The following is a 19,078-nucleotide window of genomic DNA, read 5'->3' on the forward strand; positions in this document are numbered from 1 at the left end:
AATTATTTTTCTTTCAACTTTTTTTAGAGACATTTTGAGAGAAAATTTAAGTAATTAACAATTTTTATAAAATGAAATTGTACAAAACAATCGTTTTTTTGTTAAACTTCAAAAGCAGTGTTTTTTTATATACTGTGATAACAAAAACTAATATTTAGAAAACAATGTACTTTTATTTTATTGTGTAAAATTGTACTGTTACATTTGTTTGAATAATGCGAATTGTGTTAATTTATAATTAATACAATTTATAATCTTATAATCTGTGCTGTTAAAAAAATATGTAATTGAACAAAATACTGACTGATTGGCAGATATTTAATGAAACATTTTCAAAACCTAGAACTAACTTTACTTTGTACATTTTGTTTGTATTTTATAATTTTATTATTTAAAAGTGTAAAACTGTTGTTGGTTATAGATTTTCAAAAATAATTTAATTTTCATTCACATATTTTCCATTTTTTTTAATTAAAAGTGTAATTCAACAAAGTTAATTTATTTTATTTGATAAAAAAGTTTAAAAAAAAATGACCAGATTTTGTGATGCATCACATGACCTGCTTTTTTTTTATCACAGCTGTGAATAATTGATTTCATGAATGACTGAATCTGAGAAAACCAGCGGTGAAACTCGTCATTCGCTCCTGAATGAAACAGAATATTTTTATTTTATTTTATTCTGATAATAATAATGTTCTGTATTTAAAAAGAAAAGAGTTTATTTTATTGTTTGTTTGCAGGTTTGTTTTGTCCTCGTTCAGACTCCCTGTGTTTTTGTCGCCTCCTAGTGTTTGTTCAGTGTACAAATGTTGATATGTTCGTTCATGTGAATGTCGTATGTTGTAAATTCATCCTTTCATCAGATGTTAATTTTCCTCCACCGCTGAAATCGGTCAAACTTTAAAAATCCTCTCCATAAAAACACCACATTTTTGCCTTCAATTTTGGCGTTCAGTCAAAAAAGCAAAAAAATACTGGTTTGAAACGTCGACTTTATTTTTCTCACGTGGTGAATATTCATGTGTTCATATGTGCTGGAGTGAGTTACGATGATATGCAACGATGTTTACATTAAAAGTCACCGATGTGACGACAAAACTGTGAAAAATCTGTTTTTATATAAACTTTGTTTTCCTGTTTATTTGTTTCTTGTTTTTTTACTTCAAAGTGACAAAAAAGCTGTTTTTGAGCGGAAATTTTAAAATACACTGTTTTTGTAAAGAAAAAAAGATTTTATGAAATATTCACGTGGAGCGAGATTGAGTTTCTGATGGTTTTTTGTACAAACTGCAGATTTTTATAACTTTGACATCTGTTTGTTATTGTCTTTGAAGTTTTTTACATGTTTGTAATGATTAAATGGTTTTATTATGAAAGAACCACATGAGTTTGTCGTGTTTTTAAACACAAATATAAAACTTATTAAAACGTTAAAATATATAATATTTTATTAAATGTTTGAGTCTCGAATAAATTTTAAAACCAATGCTTATGCTTTTTAACCAATGCTAATTAGCAGCGAGCTAATTAACTCTGGTACAATATTACGTTTATTTCTGCATGGTCCCTGTAAAAAATAAACAAAAATTGAAATGAAATATTGATATTTAAATCATTGAACCCTTGTACCTCGTCATTGACATGTTTGTCCTCAAGGACTTAAGAGTGTAGTAAATTAAGCTCATGCCTGAGGGTTCAAACATTTATATCATTTCAAACGTGACATTTATTTATTCTATCAGACTTTCAGGTTCCTTGGGTTCCTCATCGTCTCTTCTCACATGTTTGAAATTCTGAAGTTTTTATCAAATTGAGAACTCTGAGCTGAAGTTTTTCCATTAAAAAAACGCAGAGAACAGCGAGATTCTGAGGTTCAACAAAACTCAAAGGTGTCATGTTTGACCAGATTTACATTTCCCTCATTTAAAAAACACACAAGAGGTCATTGTCTGTCTTTAATTAAAGGATGTATTTAGTTTCTTAGGTCAAACATTGTCACATTACAGACTTATTCTCTCTCTACATCAGACTCCCAGGTTCCTTCGGTTCCTTTTGTGCCTTCTCACTTGTTGGCCAGACGCATCACGTGTTTGACCATGTTTCCGATCCCGTCAAAGATGTAGTGATAGTGGAACTCTGTCTCCCACATGAAGGACGGAGTGCTCACCACTTTGTTCTTCTCGTCCACGAAAGCTTCGTAGAAGCCAAACGAGTCAAGGTTGACGTTAGTTTAGAGCAGAAAATCTATATCAGTAAATCAGCAAACAGAATCTAGAATTTATAAAAGTGCAGAGTTTTGTGTGAAAGGATATAAAAGGTTCGTGGACGTGATGACGAGCTCCCATGTTCTTCACGGCCTGAACCATGTTGGTGTACGGCCAGTTTCCCCAGCGAGAGTTCTCGTCACGCTCATGACCCATGGTGACCTCGATGCTGGGCAGAACACGACAGGCCAACACTGGAGCCATGCTGGACAGACTGGAGACAAACAGCAGCAGACAGATGGTGAGACAACGTCAAAATTCAAGGTTTTTAAATAAAAACAGCAGATAATTACGAGATTCAGAGGTTTAAGTCAAATGTAGACAATAGCTCATTATTTGCCAGTCAGTCTATTGGTGGATGTATAGACTAGCTCATTATTTGGCAGCTAGTCTGATTGTGAATGTATAGACTAGCTCATTATTTGGCAGTCAGTCTGATAGTGGATGTATAGAATGACTCATTATTTGGCAGACAGTCCATGTTTTAACTGGTGTTGGTGAGTGATCGATCGGTAATCAGATACGAACCCGATAGGTTTCCGTGATCGGTGGAAGTCTTTGAGAACTCTCTCCACGTCGCTGTGCAGTTTACAGTCTTTACCGTCTTTGACGAACGAGGATCTGGAGGAAGAAGAGAAAAGTTTGACAGTCACTGCTTCATCTTCTTCATCTTCATCACGTGTCCCTGTCTCTTCAGTTCCTCACAGGTTCTTGACGATGCCGTGTCCTCCAGGAAAGATGACGGCGTCAAAGCTGTTGACGTCCAGTTTGTTCAGGTCGTGCATCTGCATTTGTCCCTGACCGTGACTGAACCGAGACGACTCCAGCATCACGTTACTGACGGAGACAGAAGACACAAGGTCTTTACAAGACACTTTAGAAGACACTCTAGAAGATACTTTAGAAGATACTTAAGAAGACATTTTAAAACCTCATCAGTTCAGACAGAATGGATCAAAAAGGACAGATGAGTATTTGATATTTGATCTTTGGGTTGATTTGGATTAAGATAATCCTCAGTGTGACCTCTGTGTGACCTCAGCTCTCACCGGTTGTCTCCGCTCATCGGTTGCTTCTTCATGTGATCCATGACATTCATCTGCTGCTGATTTGGAGCAAACATCTGGAAACGAGCGCCGTTTCTGCTCAGGTGATACATGGTGCTGAAGATTTAACATACACATCATCATCATTATTATTATAATTATTATTATTATTATCATCATGACAACAACACATGATCATAATAATATTAATGTGTACTCACTACACGCCCTCGTGGACGTCAGTTCCGTCCCACCAACCACATCCTGAGAAAACCTGAAAAACAATCGTGTTTTTTTTTTACAGTGCAACATTAGATCATTTAGCAATGATGTAACGACCAGATCTGAATATTTCAGTCTTTTTATTAAAATACAATCAGAACATGTCAGAACTAAGTCGCTTTGGATAAAAGCGTCTGCTAAATGACATGTAATGTAACATGTAATGTCAGAACTAAAACAACAACACACACACTTTTAATGTTTCTCACCAAAAATGTATTCAACTAGAATTAATTCAGACCTTTTTTCCTCTGAATTCTGACTTTAATCTTTGAATTTTTAGGGTTATTTTTTCTCAGAATTTCGAATTTTCAACAATTTTTCTTTGAATTCTGACTCCAATCTCGGAATTTAGTCTTTTCTCTGCCAAAAAACGTCAGAATTTTAATATTTTAACTTTTAGTTTTTTCTCAGAATTTAGATTTTTTTTAACCTCAGAATTCTGAATTAAAAAAGATTTCTTTGAATTCCGACTTAAAAACAAAAAATCTTTTTGGTCAGATTTTTTTTCCTCTGAATTCTTAATTTTTAAATTCCTCCTGAAAAAGTCGCAAATGATAATAAATAAATAGGATATATTAAGAAGAAGAATCTTTGATTTGTGAAAATCATCATTTCCAAACATTAACCAGGAAAGTATTGAACTAGAATAAGAGAAACATTTGTTTGCGTCATATTTACACGTAACTCCACTCACCACAGCGATGTTCCCTCCGTTGCCATGGTCACCGTGCACGAAGGCGACGGGCTGACGAGACAGAAGAGTCAGAGTTTGTTTGTTGAGCAGAGTTCTGGACGACAACATGGTTTTGATCTTTGTAAAGAAAAACAGAGAAACACAACCTGAGCAACAACTCTGTGTGTGTGTGTGTGTGTGTGGACTCTGAGAGTGTGTCTGTTTATATACACACACACACACGCTGTGACGTTGCAGCGTAAGCTGTAATTTGACCTCAACTAACTTAAACACTGTTTAATTCCGTAATTTATTGATCTGATTAACTTAAGTTATTTGGCATCAAAGTCTCATTTCCTCTTCCTGTTTCATCACATGATTAATCTGCTTTATTTCACACTTTCAATGAAAAGAAAATAGTGATTTTTCATATTCATTATTATTCGTATATATATATATATATATATATATATATATATGTGTGTGTGGTTTATGTTTAAAATCATATTAAATAAAACAGAAAAGGCGATAAAATCTGTTTAAAAACACCGAATTATGGACAAAGTTGTTTTTTTAAAGAATATTTTAGTTTAAACAGGATTTTATTTAATTTTACCTCAAATCTGAGGATTTACCATCATCTTTATAAATGATTAAAAACATCATACTTTAGTCATTTTATCTGCATTAAATGTTTGTTTGTTTGGACCTTAAAATTTGTCTTTTAACACAATTATCATATTTTAGGTTAAATAATATATTATTTATATATTTGTTTTACTATATATAGATAATATATTATTTCACCTAATTCTATATTTTATTTTATTTAATTAAACTTGTTTCATCTCCTTAAGAACTTTATTTAGTTAAATCAGAATAACTTTGTTCAATTTATGTAAACTGTATTTTATTTAATTCTTCGCCTCGTCATCATTTCTGTTGTGAATGAGACAAAGTGTGTGTGTGTGTGTGTGTGTGTGTGTGTGTGTGTGTGTGTGTGTGTGTGTGTGTGTGTGTGTGTGTGTGTGTGTGTGTGTGTGTGTGTGTGTGTGTGTGTGTGTGTGTGTGTGTGTGTGTGTGTGTGTGTGTGTGTGTGAGTGTGTGTGTTGGAGGAGACACTGTCTCTGTCCTCTCCTAAAGTCTCATTAAGTCTTAAGACTCTTACTCGCTGTAATTCCGTGTCTGGACATTAAAGCCACAAATACCTTAGACTGACTTTGAGACTTTGAGACCTTTGGTGACCTTTCATGACCTCACAGCCAACAAGGTAACAACGTTTTTCACCTAATGACTTTTGTTCTTCTGTGAGGAACTTCCTGCATCCGTCTGAATATTTCTGTGATGTTTATTCATCATCACTGATGACATCATCATCAGTGATGACATCATCATCACATTCTCTCATAATGGACAAAACTGAAAAGATTGTCAGGTTATTACTAAATGTTCCTTCATGATGTAATAATCTGACTTTCTTAATTTCATAACCTTCAGTCTGTTGACGTCACATTTTGAACGTCGTCAGAGCAGGAAGTGAAAAAAACAGCAGCTTCTCTCACGGAAACTCGTCGTGATCTCGTTTTAATTCAGTCTGAAATAATCTGCGTGAAATCACAGTTTGAGAGAAGTGAAGCAAAATTTGGCATTTACTTTATTATGATCACTTTTTTTCCTTTTTTTTTTTTTTAGGTATAAACGTTTAATATTTACATTCTGTGATGAAAAGTCGAGTCAGTGACAGTTTAAGAAAAAACAACACAAACAAATTACAACAAGAAGAAGAATCAGCGCGTCATTTTAATCCTGACAGATTAAACAACAATGTTATTAAAATCTGCCAGGATTAACACACACACACACACACACACAGAATCCACACAGAGACTAAATTTCACTCTAACTTTTTTATAAAAAAAAAAAACAACAAAAATCTGCCACATCATCATTTTTTTGTTTTTTCAAGTTCACGTGAAACGAAATAAGACTGAAGCGAAGAAAGAAACACGGCACAAAAACGTCTACGTCATAAATAACAAACGGTCAATTTTGATATTTTTATATAAAGAAAATTTTCTGGGTTTTTTTTCAGTTCAACGTCTAAGGAGAAAAACTGGGTTTGTAGTTTTGGCAAAAACGAGCGTCAATATTTCACTTTTTATGTCTTATTATCAGAACACGAGCAGAAAACACAGCAAATCTACAGTTAAAAAATTCAGTCATAAAATGTTTTATTTATCTGGTTTTTTTTAAATTCAAGATCCAGAGTGAAAACTGTGATTTTACATCTGTTAAATTCTGGGATCTTTGACATTTTGAACAGAATAATGTGATTTAAAGTTGTTTTTTTTATATATATTGACAATTGGAAAAGTGCACATTTTCAAATCAAAATGGCTTCTACACTTAAAAAAATCTGGTTTTTATTTCACTGCGTTAAAAGTTTGTGGTAAAAAAAATTCAAATATTCTCAATCAAACAATTTCCCCCAAGAATTGGCAGGAACTTCAGAGTGAAAACTGTGATTTTACGTCTGTTAATGTCTGTGATCTTTGACATTTTGAACAGAATAATGTGATTTAAAGTAAACTTCCAATCTTAATCGTCAACAATTTGAATGGTTTGTTTAATCATTAAAACCAGATGATGTGATTTTTGAATATTTATCCATTCCATCTAGATTTAAAAGTGCCACAGTAAACATTTAAACCTGCAAACATGTTTACTGTGTTTTCTGGTTGTTTCTGATTAAAACAAATAGAGAAATAATTATAAATGATCATGAAAACATTGTTAAAACGACATAAATCTGAAGGTGAACTAAGACTTTTTCACTCACTCACACACACACACACACAGGGAAAGAAAACTCCATCCGCGTCCAGAGAAGAGCTCGAGTAAACGTCATTGATCGTTGATCGGTGGCCGTGTCATTGATTATCGGTGATGAGTGGAGTCCAGTCAGGTTTACATGTCAGGACTGAGATCCTTAAAAAGCCATTTACATGCAAATTACCAACAAAAACTCAGTGGTTAAAGAAAGAAAAGGAGGATTTTTTTTTTTAAATCTGCCGCCGCTAAACAAAAGCTTTCATGCGCCGCCGCCGTCGCTCAGAGACAGTTTCTGCTCACGCCGCCGTCTTCACAGAGAGGATCTTTGAAATGTTCCGTTTGTTTTTGCTCATCAAAGCCAAAAAAGCCGTGCTGAGAGCGAGAGAGGGAGGGGGAGGGAGAGAGAGAGGGAGGGAGGGAGAGAAGCGAGGGCTCGCGGCGTGTTACGGCGTGTACGCGGGCGGCGGCTGGAACTGGTTGGCGACGTCGTAGTCGGCAGGAAAAGTCTCGCTGCTGTCCTCCATCTCCGACAGCAGCTCCAGCGCCTGCTCCTCCTCCTCGGTCGGGTAGTGGCGCAGCAGGTTGGCGGCCGTGGCGAGGATGGAAGCTCCGCCCGCGCCCGCCACCAGGTAGAAGCTGATGGCGAAGGTGACGTATATGAGCGAGCCGTGGTACTTTTTGTGCTGCTGCTGCAGAGACAGGATGAGCTCCGACGCCCAGTAGCAGAATCCGATGACGGTGGCGCACTGCAACACTGAGGAGAGAAGAGGCGGAGTCAAAACTACAGCTGCAACTCTGACTGTTATCATAATAGATTCATCTGATGTTCACGTCTTTATCTCACTGTTAGAACAGGAAACTGATGTTTGTAAACCACTCACTCTCCCACACCAAACCCACATCTCACACGCACGCACACGCACACACGCACGACTTTGTGTTACATACAAACATTGATGGATATTTTCCAGCATTTTCGCTGCTGATCAGATTAGTTGCAGTCCTATCCTATGGATATTGTGACATAACAAGTGATGTCTGTGTTTGTAAAGTGCCAATAACTCATATATTATTCAATAATATATAATATGAAATGTTTACTGATTCTGTCCCTCTCTAACACACCAATAGATACATCATTTAAAAGAATACCTGTGAGAATATGTGCAAATGCGTATCTGCGTGTTATCTTTAGTGCCGGGTGTTTGGGTCCAAACACGTCCAGGAGGAAGGCGGTCAGGCTGCACAGGATGCCCAGGAAGCAGAAGGCAGCGATGACTCGCAGCAGCAGAACAGTCTGAGGATTCACACAGTAATCTGAGGACAAATCACACACACACACACACACAGAGTTACTGCTGAGCTCCACCAGGATCATTGTGACCTGCTGCTGCTGCTGCTGCTGCTGCTGCTGCTGCTTCTCACCGTCCAGTAGCTTTGGGTCGATGTAGCCCAGAACGTCAGCCACGCCCAGCTCCTGCCTCGGACAGGTCCCACCGTGCACGCGGAGCCACGCTGGTTCCGCCAGGGCCGTGCACAGCGCCGTGATGGACAGAGCTCCGGGCAGAGCCGACACCAGGCTCCGCTCCGGCTGCTTTGGCAGGGAGGTTCCCGCTCTCCTCCTCCTGCCTCCAGGAGCCGCAGAACCCGGTGGAGCGTACATTCTCGACGACACAGAGATAACCTTTTTTTAACCAAGTGAGCGCAGGGCTCTCTCTCATTCACAACGCTGTCCTGTAAAAAACAGTTTACACAAAATAAGACAAACGAGGGAAAGAGCAATAAGTTACGTTTGTGATTTATTCAATAATCCAGGATGTACGGCATGTTTTTGTTTACTACTAGTAATCAACTCACGCTTACTACAACTATTTATTTAATAATACATTTTGCTCAGTAAAGAAAATGTACATCTACATCTGCTGCAACATCAGCGAGAATAATATTGTTAATTTCACAACAAAAGAGACTAAAAATGACCTCAGTGGTAATCGGCTCAAGCATCGATCCCAAAATGTTGTCAAAAGTCCAATAACGTGCATCTCTATTGTAAATGATCAGTTGCTATAAACTACCCATGCTCTCTCTCTCTGTCTTGGTTTATGTTAAACTGCATTGTCCTTGTTACATAAATGCATAAAAACATGTCATCACAATATTATTACATGTTTTCATAGTATTGTGTTTTCTGAATATTAATATGACTTTAATGTACTTCCCACACATGTATACGATTGTTTATATTCTTATTTTCCTCTGACTTCAAAGATTTGCCACTGGTCAACTACAATAGAAGCTGTTAGCCCGCACAGCTAACGATGCTAGCAGCGCTTTGTCCACTTTGACATCTACTGTTCTGAACAAAGTGTAACATTACAGCTCCGCGTCACTCATATAAACATGTTTGAGTGCATAAATGACAGGAACGCGGTTGATATCGTGAGGTTTAATGGTGAATTCTGGCCTTTTCGTTACTGTCTGTTCATCTGTTGTTAGCGTCCGAAGCTAGCTCACGGCTAACGCTGAAATATCACCGGTTACCAAACAAAAATGAACACAACTCAGGCGAATTCAATCACATCGAACACGCCGAATGACCTCGAAGCGTCATGTAGTGAAAACGTAACGATCGGTTTGTTAGAAACACAAAGAAAAGAAGGATAATAAATAAAGAGCTTACGCTGGCTTCCTGTTAAACACCAACTTCCTTGTTCACAACATTCTTCTTCGCGGATTCATTTGGCTGCAGGCTGATCGTGAGTGCTGCCCATCGGTGACACGTCAGAACACAAACAGCGGTCGCTGATCCAGATTATTAAAAGACGGATTGATTTTTTGTCACAGCAATACATATCATCATCATAAATCATTATTCATTAAATCATTTATTATAATGTACTTTATATTCATTGATACATGGATTTTTTTTCCTTTGATATTTTTTCCCCTGAATTAATGTGTAGCCGGAATTATAGAGCCGCTGCGTTGTTTCCGGTCGGACAGTAGTTTGACGTGACCCCAGAGTGGCGCGTTGAACCTGCGGCGTCGTTTAGTTTATATTATTATTATTATTATTATACATTCTGTCGCGATGCCGAGTGAAAGTTTACGCTGGGAAACTTTGGAGGCATTAAAAAACTCTCCGAAGGGAAAAATCTCCTTTGACCCGCACTGGTCCGAACGAGACGAGGTGAGTTTTAATAGTCCCGGTAACGTTAGCATGTGAGCTAACGTTAGCCACTGTATCCGTTGACGACCTCTTAGCACAGTTTACTAAAAAACAAGCACTAAAGCAAAAACGGTGATGAAAATGTTTATGTACTAAATAATTGAAAGTTTATTCACGAATAAACAGCGGTGAGTTCCCAGCGTTATAAATGGACACTGTCATGACTCGAATTACAGCAACAGACAGAGAAAAACATTTGAGGACAGATAGAAGAAGTCAAGCACCAACTGAAAATAACTGTGCCTACCTTTTAATACTCGTGCCACAACTATGTACATTATATACATACATATTTAAAGGCAGTTATAAGCAGAAATATAAAACAAATCAGCTACCAAAAAGGCTAGGGTTTAAAGAGTGTAAAACGTGGAGTGTAGAAGTGATGAGTGATTTTTGGATTAACAGGGTTTTTTGTGGGGACGAATAAATGATTATCGTTAACACAATTATCTTTGGTTCACTCCAACAATCTTGCTGTTCAGGCTGTTTCTGTATATTCATATTTGTTTGTATTTTGGCTGCAAAGAACGAGTGATTATTCTGTCGATTATGCTCTTGATTCATCGATCAGTTGTTTGGTCTATAAAATGTTGATCAGTGTTTTTCAAACCTGGAATTGATGATGTTCTTAAATGTCTTGTTTTGTCCACAAACTAAAAGCGATTGAATGATTTCTTTGTTTTATGGAGCAAAGAAACTAGAAAGTATTCACATTTAAGAAGCTGAGAAATCAGAGAAACTTGATTGAATTCTTTAAAAAAGAAAAAAAAAGTTTGTCTGTGTTCATACTTTGTATTTATCTATTTTATGTTATTATTCCATGTTTTTGTTCTCACAGAACATCATGGTTGGTTGTAAAGAGACCATCTGCTTGTCCTCGCACTCTGGGATCTTACTGGAGCGTCTCGGCTCCTCGACGCTGCAGAAGTCCTTTTGTCTGGACTCCATCTCTGGAGACTCCAGTCCTGGGCTGAGTGAGGAGATCCCAGCCTCATTTTCCTCCACGAGTTCAGTTTCTGACACCAACAGGAGGCAAAACACACATTCTAATGGCTTGTCTGGAAAAACAGAGCATGAGCAGGCAAGTTTTTACACTGAATAATATGCAGTTTGTTCTGTTTTCTGTTTAAATTGCCCTTTAAATATGGTAAATTAAGGGATCTGAGATTGTGACACCCCAAATATACATATATGACCAAACCCTAATCGTTTCTTTTTTGTTTTCCTCATGTTCACGTGCTGCAGGTTGTTAGCGATGAGGTAAAAGATGAAGATCCAGACATGGATGTCGGCGAGGTTTCCAGTCCTGCTTCGTCGTCCGCCATTTCCCTGCTGTCGCCTAAAGCCATGGAGGTGGCCGGACGCATCATCAAGTTTGAGGAGGAACATCGAGAGAAGGCCAAGGTCAGACGCAGTGACCTGTCTGTGTGTGTGTGTGTGTGTGTGATTTATGAGGTGTAATATAACGCCTGAATCTCTGCTCTCACCCGAATGTTCAGATGGCGCTCAGACGGCGGCAGGAGCAGCAGGAGAAGCTGGTGGCGGCGGCGGCGAGCTCAGAGTCGGAGCAGTTGAAGCGCTATGAGGAGTTCATGGAGCTGAAGCAGCGGCAAGAGTTTCAGAGCATGCGGGACATGATGGAGAGAGAGTAAGAGACGCGACAGCACTTCATTTATTCATGTCACATGAGATGGACGTCTGTTAGCTTCTTAAAGATGTTCCTCTCGTCCAAAAACGCTTCTTCAGTTGTGATTTTTAAACCCTCGGTGGAACCCTGAGTTCATCAACGTGACGCTCATGAGATCATGTGATGTGAACTGGGTGTTGTTTTTCTCTCTCGCTCTGTAGAACCAAAGAGAGCATCGGGCGCCAAGAGAAGCTGAAGGAAGAGCAGCGATACAGAATGAAGGTACGATCTTCAGATGAATTCCACGATAATGTTATTGCTCTTTTTAAAGGTCTGAAAACTCCACAATGTGGAAAACGTGGATGGAATTGAGTCATTGGTTTAGCTGAGATTAGTTAACATTAACATAAACGGTTATGAGCAGCCTCACAGGTTCTGTTCAGTCAATTCATTTTCTTCGTTGTCAGATCCTGAACCTGCGGGTGCGGGAGGCGGAGCTTCAGCGGCAGCGCGAGGCGGAGCTGGAGAGGCAGCGGCAGACGGAGGGTAAAGAGAGGCTTCGCAACCTCAACACCATCCAGGAGGAGGTTCTGCAGCTCAACCTGCTGCTGGAGCCGACCACGCAGACCAGGAGTGACCTCCCTCCCTCCAGCCTCAGCTCCTACAGCAGCCGAGGGAACCAGCTGTGCTCGCAGGTGTCCGAGGTGGTGAGGAAGACGACTGAGGTGAGTTTGAGTCCAGGATTAAAGGGGACAGAGAGTTTGTCCTCCTTCTTTTTCTTCTTTTGATCTTTTTCTTCTTTGCATTCAAACTTTATTTTCTCACCTAAACGTTTATTTGACAAATATTCATATTGTTTCCATTTGATTTTTTTTTTTTATTTAGTTCTTCGTAAATAATTTTTATTTTCATACATTTTATATTTACTCCACAGTACAGGGACTTGTAGCTTTCATTAGTATTAAACAATTTAATCACAACACACACCACATTAAAGATTTATTTTAAATCATTAACTAGTTTTAATGAAGGGTAAAGATAGTAATAAAGAAAAATCATTGTTTATGGGGAAAATATCTCCTTCATGTCATCAGTCATTTGCGTTTACTCGTTGAGACCTGAACTGAGTCTGACGTGGATCGTCCTCCTCAGCAGCAGCTTCTGTGACCTTTGACCCTCTCCCCGTGTCTGTGTCTGTGTCTGTGCAGGGAGCGTTTCCCAGCGTCGAGGACATGACCGTGGCCGAGCGAGCGCTCCACGAGATGCGCGCGCTGATCAGACTCATGCAAGAGGCGGTCGCCAGGGTTCAAGAGGAGAAGAAGAAGAAGGAGGAGGATGAGGAGGACGCTCGGAGGAAGCAGGCGGAGCTTCAGGTGCAGCAGGAGGAGCAGAAGAAGGCGGCGCAGTCGGCCAAAGAGAAGGCACAGAGGAGAGGTGAGGAAGACATTTTCTTAGTTAAAGCTAAATTAACCGCTCACTCTCCCACACCAAACCCCATAGACAAAATCAGTGATTTTAACATCACACACACAGGAGTTGTTGATCCACTGCTGCCTCCGTCACTAAGTTCAAATGTCTTATTTTGTTAATTCGGCATTTGAGATATTTCATTTAAACTTAACTTAGAGACACAAAGTGACCACACGAGGCAGCAGTAAACCAGCAGCTCCCGTGTCCCGGGAGCTAAAATCACTGATTTTCTCTATGGGGTTTGGTGGTTTACAAACGTCAGTGTCCTGTCTGTCTAAGGCTTTTCTTCTACCTTCAATAACTCATCACACTGCCTGTTCTCCTGCAGGGCTGCAGAACAGCGCTGAAGACAGCACTCTGAAATGGTACAAGAACCTGCAGGAATCGGCCGCTCGCTGCGCCGAGTCCTTCGTAAACCTGAACACTCCGAAAGACAACACGGTGCGCTCGCCGTCTCTGCGTCCACTGTCTCTAAAGTCACTTCCCAGCAGCTGATTTTTCACGTTTCTTCTTCTTCTCTCGACGCAGACAAAGAAGCTGAAGCTGGAGCTCCAGAAAGCAGCGACCATCCCCGTCAGTCAGATCGCCAGCGACTCGGGATCACAGCTGCGGGAGATCTTCGATAAGATGGACAAGCTGCTGTCGGGACAGGCGGTGGTGTCCAGTGGCAAGTCTGTGTCCACCTCCCAGCATCCTCAGGGGCTGGAATTCATCAGCTACAAACTGGCTGAGAAGTTTGTTGTAAGTCCCATTTAACGTCGTTGTTTGGAGTTGTTCCACCTCTCACGGTGCCGGTGACGTCTGAATCCGTCTTCTCTGCACAGAAACAAGGAGAGGAGGAGGTGGCGTCGCATCACGAAGCAGCGTTCCCTATCGCCGTGGTGGCGTCTGGCGTGTGGGAGCGCCACCCTCGGGTGGGAGACCTCATCCTCGCCCACCTGCACAAGAAGTGTCCGTACGCCGTCCCACACTACCCTCCGATGAAGGAGGGCACGTCCGTGGAGGCGTATCAGAGGTGAGCCTCGTACAAACGCGGTGATGTCGCGCGCACTCACAGACCGCTCGTCTCGCGCTCACAGACCTCTCGTCTCGCGCTCACAGACCTCTCGTCTCGCGCTCACAGACCTCTCGTCTCGCGCTCACAGACCTCTCGTCTCGCGCTCACAGACCTCTCGTCTCGCGCTCACAGACCTCTCGTCTTGGCTCACAGACCTCTCGTCTTGGCTCACAGACCTCTTGTCTCGCGCTCACAGACATCTCGTCTCGCGCTCACAGACCTCTCGTCTTGGCTCACAGACCTCTCGTCTCGCGCTGACAGACCTCTCGTCTCGCGCTCACAGACCTCTTGTCTCGCGCTCACAGACCGCTCGTCTCTCGCTCACAGACCTCTCGTCTCGCGCTCACAGACCGCTCGTCTCGCGCTCACAGACCGCTCGTCTCGCGCTCACAGACCGCTCGTCTCGCGCTCACAGACCTCTCGTCTTGGCTCACAGACCTCTCGTCTCGCGGTCACAGACCTCTCGTCTCGCGCTCACAGACCGCTCATCTCGCGTTGTCTTCTCCTCCTCAGGATTCTCGGTTACCGCGTGGACGACGGCGTGATGGAAGGTCAGGACAGTTTCTTGAAGAGGATGTCCGGGATGATCCGACTTTATGCTGCCATCATCCAGCTACGGTGGCCCTACGGCTCCAAGCAGGGGGTAAGAAAGAGTTGATATGATATAAACACACAGTTGTGGTTTTGTGGAGTGAGGTTGTATGAGGTTCTGACACATGTTTTAATAATTGGAGTTGGATGTGCTGTGAGAGTGAGTGGTTTACAAACTTCACTTTCCTGTTCTAACAGTGAGATAAAGACGTGAACACGTTCCTCGTGTCTCACACTCACAACCCCTGACTCTGCCTTGAATCTTCTCTTTGTTCTGTGGGTTTTCTCAGCCTCTTCCTCACGGTCTGAACCACGGCTGGCGTTGGTTGGCTCAGATGTTGAACATGGAGCCTCTGGCCGACATCACAGCGACGCTGCTCTTTGACTTCTTGGAAGTTAGTCCTCGTATTTCACGTTTAAAACCTCCAGTGTGAAACATTGAGCTTTACTAAACATCAGACATGGAAATCTACAGTCGATTGACTGATGATGATCAATCATTTTCAACATTTTATGAACCAAACTAATCGATTAATCAAGAAAATAGTGAACAGATGAATCTTTAATGAGAATCATTAGTTGCAGCTCGTCTCTGAACACACAGTGGTACAGTCCAGAGTTTTCTACTTAAAGGTTCAGTTTGTAAAATGTAATCTGTGAAGTTTGACGTGACTCTTCTCTTACTGAGGGCTTCTGTGTTCAATCCAGTCCAACTTTATTTATAAAGCACTTTAAAAACAACAGCTGCTTTACATCAGAGATAAATCAAATCTAGAAACATGAAAGTCCTTAAAATACGGCTGTTAACTACAGAGCTGCTGTGAAAACATTACACTTCATACGATCAGGTGTTTGTACACCTGATCGTATGAAGTGTAATGTTTTCATCTTCAACACACGACAACTTTAAAGAACAGTCAACTTTGACTCCAGTTCATGTCAAACTACTGCTTTAGAAATGACTTATTTACTTTTAACATAGAAGAGGGTGTTTGTGACGTGACAGCAGGTGTCGCTGTGGAGCTGACTCAGCTGTGTGTGTGTGTCTGTGTGTCTGTGTGTGTGTGTGTGTGTGTGTGTGTGTGTGTGTGTGTGTCTGTGTCTGTGTCTGTGCGTGTGCGTGTCCCTCAGGTTTGTGGTCACGCTCTGATGAAACAGTACCAGGCTCAGTTCTGGAAACTCCTGCTGCTCGTCAGGGAAGAATATTTCCCCAGGTAAACACTTTGACTCTGTGAAGATCTCACACACACACACACACACTCACACATCAGTGACACTCACCTGTGTGTGTGTGTGTGTGTGCGTGTGTCCAGGATCGAGGCGGTGACCAGCAGTGGTCAGATGGGCTCCGTCATCAGACTCAAACAGTTTCTCGAGGTTTGAAACTCGTCTCTGCAACATTTACATGATAGTTGAGGGTTTTAGGCTTTTAAGTGGTTCTGACTCGGAGTCGGAGCCGACGGTGCTGTGAGCGCCCCCTGCTGCTCAGAACCAGCCTCTTAAAAAAGACATTTCTGTGATAAAAATCTATTTATATTATTTATATACAAACTAAAACAATGTGTGAAGATGTTACTTGCTTTCATTGAGTTAAATGACTGTAATTCCATTTTTTTTTGGTAAAGTTTCTAAATATTTTCTTTCATCTGTGCACAAATGAGCAGTTATTAGAGATGAATGTGTTAAATGGGTCATTATTGACAGATAAAAAGAGTGTTTATTTAAAGACTTTTTAACTCTTTAATATTTATTAGCTTTGTCTTCCAGACTCCACCTTAAAGACATGAGATATGAAGAGAATTTGAAACCAAACCAAAGATAAATAAAAACAAATCATGATGCACTAAAAACACATTTCACTCCATCTGCAGCTATTTGTCATTTATTAATTAATTGCTAATTTGAGTGTTTTTTTTAATAAAAAAGTAAGAAGTTTGTTTTTTCAGTTTCTTAAATGTGAATTTTTTTCCTCCACGTAACAAAGAAATCAGGTTCAGGTTTTTGGAGAAAATAAGACGTCTGAGAACAACATCAATTTAAAAGATAAAGATAAAGCTTCAAATTACATTTATAAAAGTGTTACAGTAAAAATACAACTTACTGTGCCTGTAAATGACTGTAACAGAAAGAGAGACTTGATTTAAACGATGTACTTTAGTTATTATTCGTTCACTTGTGGCACAATTTACAATAAATCCCCTCTTTTTTTGCAGTTTTTCTGATTGTGTGATTTTTTTTTTCTCCTCTTCTTCACACAGATGTCGCTGCACAGTCGACAGATCCCTCCTCCCAAAGGTCAGCTGACCTCCACCTTCTGGAGGTCATGAGAGAAAGAGAGAGAGGTTTGGAAGGAGTTTTAGAGAGACAAACACGAGAGACGTGGAACACGAGGACGCCTCTGTGTCCTCGTCCTTCACCGAGTTTCTCTCTCACACTCAAACGTTTAGTTTGACAGAAGAATGATTTTTTTTTCAGTCATTTGTTGATAAGATGAAGTCACTACAGGACAAATGTCTCTGAAAACACTGGACTTTTTTATTTTTTTAAAGAATCCACCGTGTGGAGCAGAAAGTTTCAGGTGTTTGGTTTAAAGGTCGACGTCACTTTACTGCGACAGATGTTACAAACTCTGCTTTTTGTTCCTGTTGTTTATTAATCAGCAGAATAATGCCGTTGATGTTACAATCTCTAAACCAAATATTCATGAAATTAAAACATTGAGAAGATCTTTTTAAATCACGTCTTGCTTTGTTTATTGAATTCAAAAGATAAAGATGATTTGTACATTTTTCATTTCACATGTCGAATATAGAAAAATACAGATGTGTAAAAATGTGAATAAAAAATACAACATTTAAGAAGTAACAAATGAAAGAATACTTCAACAATACTGATATTACAAACACTACTCAAAACTATCGTTAAATACAGAGAAAACGGTCTAATATTACAATAATTATATATATATACATATTTTCATCACAGCTATATAGGGAATGTAGAATGAATTCAAATAAATTGTAAATAAAATATAAGGACATAAACACGACTGTAGATAGAATTATGAAAAAGACATGAGACTTTTTAAGAAAGTGATAAACTGATGAATATAATAAGTGTGTGTGTGGTTTATGTGAAGTCATGAGGGATTCAAATGTTCATGTCATGAGTTTTGTCTTGACTGAAGTCTTTAAAATCAGTCATAGTTATGACATAATAAAGATTTTTCAAAGAAATGAAATGACAGATTACCGTTGGACTTTTTCCACACCTGCTCACCTGTTATCAGCAGCAGAAAATATCAATGATTATTGAATTTTCCAGCGTGTTCTTCTTCAGCGTGTTCTTCTTCAGCGTGTTCTTCTTCAGTGTTTGTCAAACAACATCGTCACGCGTTCGTGAAACAATGAGAAAAATGTTGAAGGATGTTTGTTTTGAACCAGATCAACGAGAAACTGTCTTTCATCACCAGAGTCCGTCTGTCTGTCACAACACTGTCGGTGTCTTTTACACAGGTTTTACATGTCTTTTACACATGTTTTACATGTCTTTTACACAGGTTTTACATGTCTTTTACACAGGTTTTACATGTCTTTTACACAGGTTTTACATGTCTTTTGCACATGTTTACACAGGTTTTACATGTCTTTTACACAGGTTTTACATGTCTTTTACACATGTTTTACATGTCTTTTACACAGGTTTTACATGTCTTTTACACATGTTTTACATGTCTTTTACACAGGTTTTACATGTCTTTTGCACATGTTTACACAGGTAGTTTTAATGAATGTGGGGAAATGAAAGTATCTGTTTTATTTTTCTGAATATTTCCATAACCTTCTGTCCTCTGTCTCTGTGTCTTTGTCTCACTGGAATGTGGGCGTGTCTTCACGCTCTTTTACTTTCCTCCCAGAAACACCATTCAGTGAAGAAACAGAAATATGTGAGGAATTACACACACACACACACACGCAGGTGACAGGGTTATTTATGGATTA

The 19,078-nt window shown here is 39.7% G+C and overlaps 3 protein-coding genes across 3 annotated transcripts; 1 reads left to right on the top strand and 2 right to left on the bottom strand.

The window, feature by feature from the left end:
• Positions 1-2,060: 2,060 nt before the first annotated feature.
• gatd3l (glutamine amidotransferase class 1 domain containing 3, like) lies at positions 2,061-4,476 on the bottom strand. Its single transcript, XM_058636558.1, has 7 exons — positions 4,293-4,476; positions 3,535-3,587; positions 3,317-3,430; positions 2,973-3,104; positions 2,796-2,888; positions 2,316-2,481; positions 2,061-2,200 (listed from the first exon to the last, which is right to left on the bottom strand). Exons 1-7 carry the CDS (start codon positions 4,398-4,400, stop codon positions 2,066-2,068), a joined length of 801 nt encoding a protein of 266 aa, XP_058492541.1. The 5' UTR covers positions 4,401-4,476; the 3' UTR covers positions 2,061-2,065.
• A 2,201-nt stretch (positions 4,477-6,677) lies between these two features.
• Positions 6,678-9,934, bottom strand: tmem127 (transmembrane protein 127). The gene is made up of 4 exons (XM_058636649.1): positions 9,784-9,934; positions 8,529-8,837; positions 8,256-8,420; positions 6,678-7,857 (listed from the first exon to the last, which is right to left on the bottom strand). Exons 2-4 carry the CDS (start codon positions 8,764-8,766, stop codon positions 7,547-7,549), a joined length of 714 nt encoding a protein of 237 aa, XP_058492632.1. The 5' UTR covers positions 8,767-8,837; positions 9,784-9,934; the 3' UTR covers positions 6,678-7,546.
• Positions 9,935-10,090: 156 nt separating this feature from the next.
• On the top strand, positions 10,091-17,813 carry gle1 (GLE1 RNA export mediator). The gene is made up of 15 exons (XM_058636648.1): positions 10,091-10,293; positions 11,171-11,413; positions 11,578-11,736; positions 11,832-11,980; positions 12,181-12,241; positions 12,427-12,684; positions 13,168-13,393; positions 13,758-13,870; positions 13,958-14,170; positions 14,254-14,444; positions 15,000-15,129; positions 15,368-15,472; positions 16,209-16,291; positions 16,391-16,454; positions 17,336-17,813. The coding sequence occupies exons 1-15, from the start codon at positions 10,195-10,197 to the stop codon at positions 17,402-17,404; spliced, it is 2,163 nt and encodes a 720-aa protein (XP_058492631.1). The 5' UTR covers positions 10,091-10,194; the 3' UTR covers positions 17,405-17,813.
• Positions 17,814-19,078: the final 1,265 nt, after the last annotated feature.

Source organism: Solea solea, chromosome 8 (genome assembly GCF_958295425.1).
Source record: "Solea solea chromosome 8, fSolSol10.1, whole genome shotgun sequence".
Classification (NCBI taxonomy): Eukaryota; Metazoa; Chordata; class Actinopteri; order Pleuronectiformes; family Soleidae; genus Solea; species Solea solea.

Excerpts from the sequence above, each read along its gene's own strand:
- gatd3l (XM_058636558.1), bottom strand. The coding sequence starts at position 4,400 with ATGTTGTCGTCCAGAACTCTGCTCAACAAACAAACTCTGACTCTTCTG. Across the intron at positions 3,588-4,292 it reads ACGGAGGGAACATCGCTGTG|GTTTTCTCAGGATGTGGTTG; the intron begins GTGAGTGGAGTT and ends ATTGTTTTTCAG. Across the intron at positions 3,431-3,534 it reads GACGTCCACGAGGGCGTGTA|CACCATGTATCACCTGAGCA; the intron begins GTGAGTACACAT and ends TTAAATCTTCAG.
- tmem127 (XM_058636649.1), bottom strand. The coding sequence starts at position 8,766 with ATGTACGCTCCACCGGGTTCTGCGGCTCCTGGAGGCAGGAGGAGGAGA. Across the intron at positions 8,421-8,528 it reads CGACCCAAAGCTACTGGACG|ATTACTGTGTGAATCCTCAG; the intron begins GTGAGAAGCAGC and ends ATTTGTCCTCAG. Across the intron at positions 7,858-8,255 it reads ATTTGCACATATTCTCACAG|TGTTGCAGTGCGCCACCGTC; the intron begins GTATTCTTTTAA and ends TTCTCTCCTCAG.
- gle1 (XM_058636648.1), top strand. The coding sequence starts at position 10,195 with ATGCCGAGTGAAAGTTTACGCTGGGAAACTTTGGAGGCATTAAAAAAC. Across the intron at positions 13,871-13,957 it reads ACACTCCGAAAGACAACACG|ACAAAGAAGCTGAAGCTGGA; the intron begins GTGCGCTCGCCG and ends CTCTCGACGCAG. Across the intron at positions 16,292-16,390 it reads AGGGAAGAATATTTCCCCAG|GATCGAGGCGGTGACCAGCA; the intron begins GTAAACACTTTG and ends GCGTGTGTCCAG.